General features: G+C 41.4%; 2 protein-coding genes across 11 annotated transcripts in view; one reads left to right on the top strand and one right to left on the bottom strand.

Moving 5' to 3' along the window:
• Positions 1-522: 522 nt before the first annotated feature.
• On the bottom strand, positions 523-3,234 carry RPL15 (ribosomal protein L15). 3 transcript variants are annotated; one of them, XM_072792968.1, is made up of 4 exons: positions 3,078-3,234; positions 2,242-2,424; positions 1,719-1,855; positions 523-879 (listed from the first exon to the last, which is right to left on the bottom strand). In XM_072792968.1, exons 2-4 carry the CDS (start codon positions 2,411-2,413, stop codon positions 574-576), a joined length of 615 nt encoding a protein of 204 aa, XP_072649069.1. In that variant the 5' UTR covers positions 2,414-2,424; positions 3,078-3,234; the 3' UTR covers positions 523-573. The 3 variants fall into 3 exon arrangements, with proteins under 3 accessions (XP_072649069.1, XP_072649070.1, XP_072649071.1); XM_072792969.1 differs by having other exon boundaries at positions 2,954-3,114; XM_072792970.1 differs by lacking the exon at positions 3,078-3,234 and adding an exon at positions 2,773-2,892.
• NKIRAS1 (NFKB inhibitor interacting Ras like 1) overlaps positions 2,246-14,199 on the top strand; it is a 32,549-nt gene continuing 20,595 nt past the window's right edge. Inside the window, exons 1-4 of one of the 8 annotated variants that reach the window (XM_072792960.1) lie at positions 2,258-3,474; positions 10,794-10,906; positions 12,746-12,823; positions 13,128-13,312. In XM_072792960.1, coding sequence (XP_072649061.1) covers positions 3,033-3,474; positions 10,794-10,906; positions 12,746-12,811 — 621 coding nt within the window. In that variant the 5' untranslated portion in view covers positions 2,258-3,032 and the 3' untranslated portion in view covers positions 12,812-12,823; positions 13,128-13,312. Of the gene's footprint in view, positions 3,475-4,155; positions 4,296-5,653; positions 5,739-7,157; positions 7,520-10,793; positions 10,907-12,010; positions 12,538-12,745; positions 12,824-13,127; positions 13,313-14,199 lie in introns of those variants that run through there. The other 7 variants (XM_072792967.1, XM_072792964.1, XM_072792961.1 and 4 more) reach the window with 7 other exon arrangements.

The raw sequence follows: 14,199 nt of genomic DNA, 5'->3' as shown, positions 1-14,199 counted from the left end.
TTTTTAAAAATGGTGGCATTCTTTCCAAAGCAGCAGTTACATAATTGGAACACTGGATTCAATCTAAAAATGTGTTTCCTATTTAACACTGTTCTGCATACGATCACGATTAAAGATTAGGATATTTTTTCACATTTCTAAGCAAAATCCAGTTTAAAAAGGTTGTTCTTACCAAACCCCTAAAAACGGCCATTTGAGAGTAAACCAGAGCATCTCAGCACCCCATGAAGCTGTAGGTTTCATTACATGCACCAACAAATCTACATGGCTAGCTTCTGCATTCCACTTTTACAGAATTTATTTTACACCTATTATACCAAACAGCATTTTAAACACTGACATATAAACTCCCTAATAAGATAAAGCAAAGACAAAAGCGTTTATCTTATTAGAAACAAGATACACCATCACTTATAGTCTTCAAACATTATTGCACTTTTCATAATTTGACAATGCATTCATGGGACAATCTGCAGACAACTAATTTTAACAGACAAATTAAAGAACACTTTTAAGCAGACATGACTGTCCTAAATTGTTTATTAGGTAAGAATTTTACAAACATTACTTATATTAGCGGTAACGGTGGAGCTGGAGAGTATTGCGCCTTCTCCATGCCGCACGGCGAGAACCACCAATAGTGTGGTGGAACTTGTGACCCTTCCCAAGGCCACGACTCTTGCGGCCTGCAGAGGTCAGCCCTCGCATCTCCCTGTGTTTGTGGACTGGTTTGGTGATCCACTGGGTGTCAGGATTTCTTCTGATAGCTTTATGGAATGGATCAATGAGGATAACCTCAAAGAATTTGTATGTGGAATCTTCGCCAACCCAATAAGAATTCAAGACTCTCAGAGCTCCGCAGTGGCGTCCAGCTCGCTCCTAGAACAGGAAAAAAGGCCCAAGGTCAGCCTCCCATTTCCCACAGTAGGAAGTTAGGAAGTAGGAATTCCCTTTAATTTACCACACTAGGCAAGAGACAAGGCTGTTCACTAACTGCTTGAATATTTACTAAAGATTTACCCAGGGGTTAGGACCCCAAATACAGTTAAGACTTACTGAAGTAACACACAAAACATTCTATAACTTTAAACCATTGCTACTATCACCCCCCCCCCCGACTAAGGCACGAATGCTAATTTCTATTAAAATTGAGGAACTTAGTCTTTCCCTAACACAGTTGAGGGATCAACAAACCTTTCATACAGAACCCTAATATTTAGCACATTATTTTAGGCTTTGCAAGCCACAAGTCTCTAGTTTAAGTCATCTTTGCCTTTTCTTTTAAAAACAAAACATTTTTAGCTTACAGAAGGTAACAAACCCTTGCTTGTCAACCTCTGGGGCAGACAGAGCACAGCTTCATTTAATGCAGAAAAACAACTTACAACCAAATATAGAAAATCAGCCATATGCACAGCTTCTGTGCATCCAGGGGAGATGTGCTCTCAAGACCAAGTTTACTGCCCTTCAAAAGCTTAGGTTCCAAGGTCCACATTAATCATAAAACTTTCCATTATACAGAGACAGATTAGTAACAAAGACTAAGACCGACAGCAATGCTTTACTAAGACAGCTCAGTAAAAATCACAAACACAACAGGGTTCACCTACGTACAAGTTAATAATTAGAAAAGGTGCTCAAAAAAAAAGAAAAGTTGCTCAAATCCTTCTCCACTACCTCCAGGTGACTGATACAACTGCTACTGAAAAATCACTTACCTCTGCAACAGACTGAAGGCTTCGGGCAAACTTTAGCTGGTTAACACCATGATGGACAGGCTTGCCATAGGTAGCACCCTTAGGAACTGGGCGTTTGCGGCCACCACGACGCACACGAATCCGATATATGACATAACCTATACAAACAAATCGACAGTGGTCTTATATAAGCCAAATAATAAATATCTGAAGGTAAAACAAATATCCATTTAAGACTTACTCTAAAAATAAACCCATTCCAGTGTTTCTCGAAGTACACACGGAGAATAATTTCTCATTCCCACTCTACAATTTATTTTGCTTTAGTCCGATTCCTACAGACTTGTAACGCAGAACGTCTTTGGTACTTTATAGACAATTGTGTTCAGTGTTTATCGGTCAAGAATTTCTGTGCGTTGCTAGCTGAAGACAGTTTCTACCAACACCTTAAGTGAAAGAAGACATTGGGGCCACAGTACACCTAATTACCAGCTTCCTAACATTCCCCGAGGAACATCATCTGATCCATGCAGAGACCACTCACCTTGCTTGGCCTTGTAGCCCAGTCTGCGCGCTTTATCGGGCCGGGTTGGGCGGGGGGCCCTGTGGAGCGCAGAGAGCTGGCGATATTGCCAGCAGCGCACCCGGAGAAGAAAGCGCATGACGTCGGACTGCTTCTTCCTCCATAGCTCCTGGATGTACTTGTACGCACCCATCTCGGCCTACCCTGGAGACAAAAAACACCATGCATTTAAAATGAGACGACCGCGTCCGTCCATCTTAGTTCCCCACCCGCCATAAGGAAACCGGAGACTGAAAATGGCTCTTCGCGAACTGCAGGGGATAGCTGCGCCCTAGGAGCACGGCTGTCACCTCTGCGACCCCAGCGCAGGGACTCGGTACATTTCTGTCGGACGAACGGATGGCGCTAGATGGGCATGGGGGCGGGGAGGCTGCTGAATGCAGCGGGCGGCGTCCCCAAGGCCCTGGCCTGCAAAGAGACCTCGCTGATGCCCTAGGGAAGGTACTGTAGCCGCTGCCCCTGAAGGAGGACTCTCGAGGAAAAAGCCCTTACTCCACTCAACCCACAGGCCTCGCTCGCTTTAGGACCCTCTTGGCCCGGCCTTCCGTCCCTCAGCCTCAGGCTTCCTTTCCTTCACGCTCCCGGCCCCGCTCGAATTCGCGCCGCCATCACATCACCGCCCCAGCCCGCCCGGGGGCCGCCTCCGCACGCCCGCGCAGCCCCGCATCCTGACCGAACTCGCGCCGCACAGGTGGCAGGAGGAGCTCCGAGGACACAGGGTCCCCGAGTCTGGATGGCTGAGGCAAAGACCGATGAGCGGCGGATGGAGCAGCGAATTCTACCAACACACAGCCTACCTGATGGCTGCCGCCAGACGGAAAGGAAAGAGCCCTTCTCCCACAATCCTTTTTGGGCTCCTCCCCCACAGCGGCGAGCCTCTTTCCGGTGGAAGGCTGCGGCTCCCACAGCCTCATGGGACATGTAGTTCGGTGCAGCCCGCGGTGGGCGGAGCTCGGCCGGGATTGGGCGCAGCCTCCCCTCTTATCCCGCCCCCCGATCCTCAGGATTTGAGTTTGAGAGGCTGGGGCGGCCGAGAGGGCGGCAGTCCTCGGGAGGCGGCGGCGGGCGAGCGTCCAAGGCCGTCCTGCAGCCGGGAGGAGGCCGGTCGGGGGCGGGGCTCAGGGGGCCGAAGCCGGGGTGGAATCGCTCTGCCACAGCGCCGCTGTCTTTGGAGCCTGCGGAGCGGGTGTACAGGTGTGTGTCTTGAGGGACCGGGCGCCGCTTCGTGCACCGCAGGCTCCTTACCTGAGGAGCCGCAGCGGCTTCCCCGGGGCGGCGCTCCCCGTCCCCCTTCGCCCGGTAGCCGGGACCCCGACGCGCTCTGACAGACCCTCGTGGCGCTGCCCCGGCCGCCAGACAGGACGTTCGCGCTGCCAGGGCTTCGCGGTGGGGCGAGCGCCCGCCCCGGACTTCACCCCCGCAGGCCCCGGTTCCGGGGGATTTTGCCCCAGAGGAGGGTCGGAGGGTGGGGAACCGGGGCGCCAGGGCCGCGAGCGCGGGCGGCTCGGCGCCTTTTCGTTTCCGTGCCTTTGCTGCGTACCGACTTCTAGATTTGCTACGTCAGAACCAATTTTTTTTTTTTTTTAGAAAGGCAAAATATTTTTGTGCCAAGACTTGGTTGGCAGGTACGAGTATTTCGAGAAGAAAAGCCAAGAAAATGCTGGCGTTGTGTGTGGCGCTCTTTATTGAAAAATAGTTTACCGGTTTTTTGTTTTTTGTTTTTTTTTTGTTGTTTTTGTTTTTTTTTTTTTTTTTTGCGTCTCCAGGATATTTTCATTTTTGATGCAGTCATGTAGTTCTAGCTTCTAACTTATTACCGGTTTGGGTTATTTTTCCCTTGATGTCTTATTTATTTACTTATTCATTTATTTAAAGATTTTATTTAGTTATTCCTGAGAGACAAGAGAGAAGCAGAGACACAAACCCCGGTGGGGAGCCCTGTGCAGGACTAGATCCAGGAACTGCGGGATCACGCCCTGAGCCAAAGGCAGCCGCTCAACCACTGAGCCACCCAGGTGTTCTCCCCCACCCCCACCCCCTTCTTCATAAATCGTAGCTTTACCATTCCAGGAGTCCTCACATGGATCGTTGATTCTTTCAGCAAATATTTATGAAATGCCTCCTCCCTGCCAGGTAGTGTCCCAACCCCTGGGGATGCAGCAATAGTGAATGCAGAAATTCTAGCTTTCTTGGAAATGGGCAATAAACATAAGTAAGGTATATATTAGGTAAAAAGTACCAAAGACGAACATTAGGGAAAGGAAGAGACAGCGAGGGTTAAGGTGGGGGAAGGATCAAAATTTTGGATGGAATATTCCAGGGTTAGTCTTCTTGAGAAAGAATATTTGAGAGAAAAACCCCAAGGATGTGAGCCTTGGAGATTTGGGGACTGATTTCAGTCAAGCTGGAGTATGCCTGGATTCGTACAGAACTTACAAGGAGGCAGTGTGATAGGAATCAACTCTTAAGGGAAACTAACAGATGACATCAGGTTTTTAGGGAGGACTTTGGGGTTTCACACTGCCTGAGATCAAAAACTTTTGAAAGGTTTTAAGCAGAAGGGTGACTTAGTTTCTAAAGGATTATTTGGATTGCAGTTTTGATGCCAAAAGAAGGGGAAAAGTTGAAGCAGAGAGAGTAGGAGGTTGTATTAGTTTTTTGCTAATCACGGCAGAAAATAACCAAATTTGTTGTCTTACACAGGTCAGAAATCTGTAGGCTAAAATCAGGCTGTTGTGTTCCTTTTAGTGAAACTAGAAGAGAATCCATTTGCTTGCTTTTTCCAACTTTTTTTTTTTTTAAGATTTTATTTATTTGGGGTGCTTGAGTGGCCTGGTTGGTTAAGCATTTACCTTCAGCTCAGGTCACAGGATCCTTGGATCAAGTCTGGCATTGGGCTCCCTACTCCACCGTGGGGAGCCTGCTTCTTCCTCTCCTGCCTGCCATTCCCCTTGCTTAAAGATATAATTATTTATTTGAGGGAGGGCGGGAGAGAGGCACAAGAGCAGGGGGAGGAGCAAAGGAGAGGGACAGGTGGACTCCATGCTGAGGGGCCAGTCCCACCACTCTGAGACCATGACCTGAGCCAAAACCAAGTCAGTTGCTCAACCAACTGAGCCACCAAGTCGCCCCTGCTTTTTCCAGCTTTTAGAGGCCACTTCTTTGGCCCCTTACCCCTCCTTCATTTTCAGAGCCAGCAGTATAGCATCTCCACATCTGTTTCTCTTTCTGACACACTTCTTTTCCTCTTATAAAAACACGTGTAATTACGTTGGGTTTACCCAGATAATCCAGGATAGTCTCCCCATCTCAAGGGTCCTAATTTAATCACAGCTGCTAAATTCCTTTACTGTGTGAAATAAAATACTCCCAGGTTTTGAGGATTATCATGAAGACATCTTTGAGAGACCAGGTGAGAGAAGATAGTGCCTGTGACTACTTCATTAGTGGTGGAGATGGTAAGTGGATATGTTTCAAAGGTGGAGGATTTACTGATGGATCAGATGTGGGGGTGTGAGAAAAAGGAGTCAAAGATGATTGGCTATAAAAAAAAGTATTAATTAAAAGAAATTAAAAAGGGGTGCCTGGTGGGCTCAGTCGTAAAGCATGCAACTCCTGATCTCAGGGTCATGAGTTTGAGCCCCATGTTGGACATAGAGATTACTTTAAAAAAAAAAATTAAAAAGTTGGATGAATCACTTGGAAAGGAGTTCTGGCACTGTGAATAATCGCTGCTAATTTCCTAATTAGTTTTTGCAGTTTTGTGTCTTCATTTGCAATTTGCAGTTTCTCAGGAGTTTTGCAAGATTTGGATTGGTATTTCCAATTGATTCTGAGATTTCTGAGGGCAGGTATCATTTCTGGTTTTGCTCCCTAGTTTGTCCCTTATGCCTGGCATTATGGTAAGACGTTAGTAAATACTTAATGAATAAAAGAATGGTAAAAATAAGATAAGATTTATTAAAAAGTAAAAAAATTAAAAATTAGAAAATAATGGTAAGCTGGAATCTGCTCATTATATTATGTGCAATACTGTTTGCAAAACTTTTAAAATGTTTATATAAATTTTTTATAAATGGATAAGTAAAAGTGTTATACCCAGTACCTGATGTTTGCATAAATAATAAATACACAGTGTAGAAATTTTCTTCATGTGAGGCTTCATAATATGATCTATGACATCTCTCTATGGCGTTAAGTGTTTCGGTATTAATATTGTTTTGGTAGCATTAAAGTTGTGTTTTACTTATAAAAGTAGAATAATTTCCTTAGAAAAACAGAAGTACTGACAGCTTTGGGCAGCTGTTTCTGATAACTCTTTAAAGGGATTATTTATTTACCAAGCTCAGTGTTTTCCACAGAAATGGATCAAGTCACCTTTTTATTCTCTAGAAACATTATTGATTAGCCTGGAAAGCAAAGCAATATGCAGTTAAGACTGCATTGGATTTTTGCCTGTTAAGTATATTCTCAAGTCATTTATATCAGATGAGGATTAATAGGTCACAGATTGAATTTTATTGTCCAGCAGTTACTTAGGGTGGGGACTGTACCAAGTAGTTGTAACTAGTACTTTACATTCGATAGTATCTGGGGTCCCTGGGTGGCTCAGTCACTTAAGTATCTAACCCTTCAGCCCAGATCTTGATCTCCAGGTTATGAGTTCAAGCCCCAGATTGGGCTGCATGCTGGGTGTAGAGCCTACAAAAAAACATTAGATATGAATTTTTTTTTAAATTCATACTTTAATTAGCAGGTTGCTAATCTTCAGCTTTAGGTAGTATTATTGAAGACAGCTAAAAACCTAGAATGTTTCAGTTATGCTTGGATTATGCTTGGATTAACTACATTTATCCTTTTATCTTCCTTTTGTTTTTGATGGTATAAAATATTTAACACGGATTATTCTGTTTCATCTTGCTTCTTGTAAAATACCTTCAAATCCTTACCTAGTGTTTGAGTAACTTCTATTCAGTTATTTTTACTATTTGCCTTGATGGAGATTCTCTGGATACTGAAACAACTCTCCCAGTTTATTTATATACACACATACATTCAAAGTAATGTATATATTTTTTAAAGGTTTTGCTTATTTATTTATGAGAGAGATACAGAGGCAGAGACATAGGCAGAGGGAGAAGCAGGCTCCCTCGGGGGAGCCTGATGCCAGACTTGATCCCAGGACTCCAGAATCACGATCTGAGCCAAAGGCAGACACTCAAATACAGGAGCCACCCAGGTATCCCAAAGTAATGTATACTTTTAAGACACTTCATCTGCTAATCCTAATATTAGTGAGTGATCAAAGTGCAATTGTAGAATGCCACTTTTAAAGCAAATATATTGAGACCACTTCCAAGACTGGAATATTTGATTTCTGGATTTCTCAGGATTCTATTGGTTTCAGCATTTTCCCAGTTTGCTGCAGTCCCCAGAAATCATATTTGCCTCCCTTTTATTGGGGGGGAGTGTCTATTGTTATTAATAATTGGGGTGTTTTTTCTTTTAACTACAACTTGTACCTGCCCTTTTAAAGCACTTGTGTTTATTTGAAGATTGATATAATGTGTAATGTATGGTAAAGGGACATTTTTTGATTGAACAGGAAGAGGAGAGAAGGTAAGTATTGGTATTGAGAAATTCCAAGGGATCCGTGGGTGGCTCAGTGGTTTGGCGCCTGCCTTTGGCCCCGGGGCGTGATCCTGGAGTCCCGGGATCGAGTCCCGCGTCGGGCTCCCGGCATGGAGCCTGCTTCTCCCTCTGCCTGTGTCTCTGCCTCTCTCTCTCTATGTCTATCATGAATTAAAAAAAAAAAAAAGAAATTCCACTGGGACTAATACATTTTTAGAGGAAGGGAAAAATCAATAGAAAAATTAGAATTTAGATTCCAGTAGCAACCTTTTCTGACAATAGAATTGTTCTGTGCTGCCAACATTTTTCTTATCCTCTGACAGATTTCTTTTTCATCCTCTTCGTTGGTGGCATGTGGTTAAGTGGCTACTTCCTTTAAATTTTAACTATCATTAAAAAAACCCTTTGAAAGAAAGATTCAATGATATCATAAAGTTACAGGAGACCACAATATGCAAAAAGAGTAGAATCCTATGATAAATGAGATGACACTAGATTAATCATAAATTCAGATGTAGAAAACCTTTTAAAATAGTCCATAGTGGGATGCCTGAGTGGCTCAATGGTTGAGTGTCTGCGTTCAGCTCAGGGTGGGATCCTGGGGTTCTGGGATTGAGTCCTGCATTGGGCTCCCCACAAGGAGCCTGCTTCTCCCTCTGCCTATGTCTCTGCTTCTCTCTCTGTGTTTCTCATAAATAAGTAAAATCTTAAAAAAAACAAAATAGTCCAAAGTTGCTGACATAGGAGATATCACACCATAGACGATCAGTGTGACACAAAGCTCTCCCCTTACAAATACAGGCTGAGAATTTTTCTATTGCAGTTGTGTTGAAAATATATTTTAAAAAGGAGACGCTCCTGGCTGGATCAGGTGGTAGAGCATGTGACCCCTAATCTCAGGTCATGAGTTTGAGTCCCACATTAGGCATAGAGATTACTTAAATATATGTGTGTGTGTGTCCCTTAAGAGAAGTAGTTCTCCTAGAAATAAGTGATAAATACTGTAGGGAAGATTTGGAAGGATCTTAGGTATACCACCACGAAATAATGGCTGCGTTACATAAATGATGATTATTTCTTTACTGGTAAAACATAGCGTATTGCTCTGGAAATCAGCACTGTGTTATTACTTTGCTACAATAATGGTAGCAGTAAAATTTTTTCTGTTAGCAGATTAGTGTTTGGGCTGATTTGGGGTCATAAAATATTATAGACTTGAGGTGCGTGAGTGGCTTAGTTAAGTGTCTCTTGGTTTCACCTTGGGTCTGATCTCAGGGTCATGCTGATCAAGCCCTGCATGGGGCCCTGTGTTGGGCTGCACTCAGCACAGAGTCTGCTTGAGATTCTCTCTCCCTCTCCCTCCCAATGCTCTTTCTCTAAAATAAATAAATCTTAAAAAAAAAAAGAAAAAGAAAAAGCAAACTTAAAAATAGATTCTCTGCCCCTCCCACCTTGGCTTGTGTACTTGCGTGCTCTGTCTCTGTCTCTCTCTGTAAAATAAATAAATATTATAGACTTTGAGGAAATAGAGTTATGGAAAGTTTGTTGCTTAATATTTTTAGTGTTGGTTAAAACATCCAGTACAGATGTAAAAACACATGCATACACAGAAAGGTATGTGGCAGCCCTTTGAATGCTTATCTGAATTTTAAAAAATATTTTATTTATTTATTTATTTATTTATTTATTTATTTATTTATTTATTTATTTATTTGAGAGAGAGCATGAGCAGGGTTAGGGGCAGAGGGAGAGGAAGAGGAAGAAGCAGACTCCCCACTGAGTGGGGTCCCCAATGTAGGGCTCCTTCCCAGGAGGGAAGTATCATCACCTGGCAGACACTTAACTAAGCCACCCAAGTGCCTCTGAACTTTCTTGGTGTAGTATTTTCTGACTTCAAGGAGTTGTAACATCCCTTTTAGTCAGAGTTATTGCATATTCTACACTTCTAAGAAGAAAATTGAGGGAAATAAGGTGATGGAGATGGCAAAAGACAGTATAGAAATTTAAAGTCTCTTATCAGGTTATTCTTTTGTATTCAGTGAGCTTTTTTCCCTTTCTGCTCTGGCTTTTGGTACCTTGACTTCTGGAAAATAAAAGCTTCAGGGAAAATTAGAGAGAATGTTACCCTATTGTGCTCTTCCTTGGATGTGTTAGGATAAGCAATTTTTCTAGCATTAAGGAGTATGACTCCGCTCACTTCCTGATCCCAGCCTCAGGAATCCAGCCCCTCAGCAGGGAGTCTGCTTCTCCCTCTCCCTCTCCCTCTCCTGCCCACCCCCCCTTGCTTGTGCTCTCTATCAAATAAAATCTTAAGAAGAAGAAGAAGAATGACTCAAAAAGAAGTATGACAGAGAGCCCATGTGGAGACTGAAATCCAGTTTTTCACTCTCCTGAGAAAAGCCTCATGGCAATAATAGCATTAATGTTCCTCTAAAAAATCATGTACATTCTCTGAATTTTTATCTTTGTGCCTCTTTAAATTTTTTGCTTAAGTGTTTGATTTTTTTCCAGGTAAATAGCAGGCAGTGTCTTTCAAGGATTGGTTTCACCTAGTATTTGATTCAGATTCTTGTAGACTTAATTAGGGTTGAAATATTCTTTGTATAAAATGCTTCTTTTGTTTTGAAAGAAAAACATGTATTTATATCTACATGTGTTCTTACATTTACCTAGATTACCTCTGCAAAAATGCATAAGAAACTGTTAATACTATTGCTTTAAGGAGCAAATAGGAGACTAGGAATGGGATTTGGAAGGATATGTCTTATTGTATATATCCTTTTTTATTTTTGAAATTTTCTCCTGTGTGTGTATGGTTTATAGAAAGAAAGAAGTTGATTCGAACAGTATACAGTTTCACAGATCTTTTGTTCTCTTTACAGTGATCTATCCTGACAGAAGATGGGAAAGGGCTGCAAAGTTGTGGTCTGTGGCTTGTTATCTGTGGGGAAGACAGCAATTTTGGAGCAGCTCCTTTATGGGAATCATACTATTGGTAAGATTATTTTTCTCTAGTTTCTCTATAGGTTCTGGGAACTGCTCATTGGTCATGCTAACCTAAAGATGGGTGATGATGGTACACAAAACTGACGTGTAATCCAAAAGGACTAAAGGGTCGAAGAAGTCAACAAAGATTGAAAGGAGAGGGGGCAGTGAGGAATAGGGGAGAGAAAAAAAAAATCTTTGTTCTTGAAATTCAACAGTATTTGCTGTAAGTTACAACAAGCAGGAAAACGTGTGTGTGTGTGTGTGTGTGTGTGTGTGTGTGTGTGTGTTCTTGTGTATTTACATAATAGTGGTCTCAGAGTCACAGAATCACTAATTTAAATATGCCCTGAATGACGATCTCATTCAAGTTTGGAACATGACTTTCCAATATTGCTATTTAAGTTTTAAAAATGAGGGTGCCTGAGTGGCTTAGTTAAGTGTCTACCTTTGGCTCAGGTCATGATCCTGGGGTCCTGGGATGGAGCCCCACATCTGGCTCCCTGCTCAGCGGGGTGTCTGCTTCTCCCTCTCCCTCTGCCCCTCCTCCAGCTTATGCTCTCTCACACCCATGGTGAGCACACGCTCTCTTCTCTCTCTCAAATAAATAAAATCTTTTTAAAAAGTTTTATAAATGGAAGAAACCGTTATTTGCTCTAATATGACCTAATTTTGTGAATTGGATTATTTCATTCATTTTTTCATTCATTGAGTTAAATAATTAGTAAATACTTGCTGTATGGTACAGACTGTAATGAGGCCTGCAAGGGTACAGAAGTGAAGAAGAACACATCTCCAGCTTTAAGGAGATCATCGTTTAGTAAGACAGACATTATAGGTTAGAATGAAATGAGGTGTTAGATAAGAAGAACCATGATCTTCAAAGTATTTATCGTTGGCAAGTAGCTCAGGGGATGTTTCTGTCTTACTTTTATTAGCCACCTTGATGAGCTCTACTTTTCTTCCACCTTCCCAAAATAATATTTAGCAATTTTGGTTAAATCCATATTTAGTTCTTATTATGATACTGATGCCTGCAGTTCTCAAATTTTTGGTTTCAGAATCCCTCTTGTTACAAATTCTGCAATATTGATTTTTTTTTTTTTTCTTTTAGAGATGGAGGGAAGGGGCAAAAGGAGATGGGGAGAGAGAATCTTAAGCAGGTTCCAGACGGGGCTCCATCTCACAACCCTGGGATCATGACTTGAGCCAAAATCAAGAATTGAATGCTTAACTGACTGAGCCACCCAGGTGCCCCTGCATTATTGATTCCTAATTTTTTTACTTCTCAATTCTAATTTATGCCTATGCAAAAATAAATTATGTCTAGGGGAAAAAATCCTTTATCCTCTTATAACCTCAAACAGGTTTTGTTTATGTAGGCTTTATCATTCAATATATTTTTTTTAATATATATATTTTTTAATTTTTATTTATTTATGATAGTCACACAGAGAGAGAGAGAGAGAGAGAGAGGCAGAGACACAGGCAGAGGGAGAAGCAGGCTCCATGCACCGGGAGCCCGACGTGGGATTCGATCCCGGGTCTCCAGGATCGCGCCCTGGGCCAAAGGCAGGCGCCAAACCGCTGCGCCACCCAGGGATCCCTCATTCAATATTTGTACTTTGTTAGAAATTAAAAGTAAGAAATTTTTAAAAATATTCATTTATTAAAATAATAAACTTATCACATGGTCAGATAAAATTTTTAATATTTTCAAAAGATTTAGTGAGAATGAGCATTGATTGACATTTTTTTGAAAAATCTAATATGCAGCTTACTTAGAAGGTAGCTGGATTATCATATCTACTTGCTTTTGTATTTAATCAATTATGGTATATTTTTTTAGTTGAAATCTATGAAGAAAACCTGGTCTCAGTCAGATAAATTGTTGGAAGAAATAGGAGTATGTTAATAGCCTTTCCAGGTAATTGTGAATATTCTTTGCTATTTCACTAAAACCCAACAAGTGATGGTTACTTAAAGCTTATTGGAAACCACGTCAGTGAACTTTTCCTACTTCATTACAGTAAAATCTCATTGGTCTATCTTGAACTATAAGTGGAATTTTTATCCAACAGTTGTTTTTAAACATCATAAATTGGTCATTTGAAAAATACTGGCTCTGGTAATAAGCAGATCTTCCAAATCACATTTACTAATATCATCACCAGTCATCCGTATTGGGAAAATGTCAAGTTCATGGTAATGGATACAATTCTCATTTTCAGGGCAGCCCCCCGTGGCGCAGCAGTTTAGCGCCACCTGCAGCCCGGGGCGTGATCCTGGAGAACCTGGATCGAGTCCCACGTCGGGCTCTCTGTATGATGCCTGCTTCTCCCTCTGCCTGTGTCTCTGCCTCTCTCTCTCTGTCTCTATGAATAAATAAATAAAATCTTTAAAAAAAAAACAAAAACAATTCTCATTTTCACTTGAAAGCTCAAATTTTATCATTGACAACAAATACTACTGATTATATTCCTTGAAAACGATAGGCTCCCTTTATTCGTTTTGAGAAAACATCTATCAAATATCCCAATAACAGTTTCCTGTCATTCCTGTAAAAAAAAAAAAAAAACTAGTTTGCAACTCAAACACAAGAGCTTTTCCTCCAACTATCACAATTCATTATGTAGAATATTTGCATACTTCCCATTAATCATGTAGAATATTTTTTAAAATGTAAGTATGTATACTCAAAGATTGAGATTTAATGAAATCAGTAATTTTTGTTTCATCAAGGACATTCTTAACTCAAAATGACATTTTTCCCCCAAACTTGCAGTATGAGATGGTGAAGAATACAACTACTAATAAATACAGTTGATGCTCTGCCTTGATTTGTACTAAAGCACTAGCAGTTTTACCCACCATTGCTTTTGTATCATCAGTGCAAATGTCAGCCCAAGTGGAAAAGACAGATATTTTTGATTATTATGAAAATACTTTTGCCAACATGGATTCTTTGAAAGGAGAAATCGAGGGATCTTTAGACCTCACTTTAAGAACTGTTGGTGCATGTAAATATTCTCAGCTGAGCAATGTACTGTACATATGATTGTTTCTTTTGTTTTTTTCTGGAGTTTAATATTTGCTTTGTCATTTCTTTAGTTTTATTTATACCTTTTGCTAATTCTTCCCCATATACACTTGGTTATCAGTTTTTTACAAAGTCAGCTATATCAGATAATCTTTTTTTTTTTTCCTCCCCTTGGAGATACCCTTCTAGGAATTAGTGATCCTCTTATCTAGGCTGTTACACAGCTATTACCATGGAACTTTTCTTTACCTTTCTTCTTGCGT

The sequence above is a fragment of the Canis lupus genome, chromosome 22 (assembly GCF_048164855.1).
Source record: "Canis lupus baileyi chromosome 22, mCanLup2.hap1, whole genome shotgun sequence".
NCBI lineage: Eukaryota > Metazoa > Chordata > Mammalia > Carnivora > Canidae > Canis > Canis lupus.
Note: the sequence above shows the minus strand (reverse complement) of the source record. Positions and strands in the feature narration are given on the sequence as shown.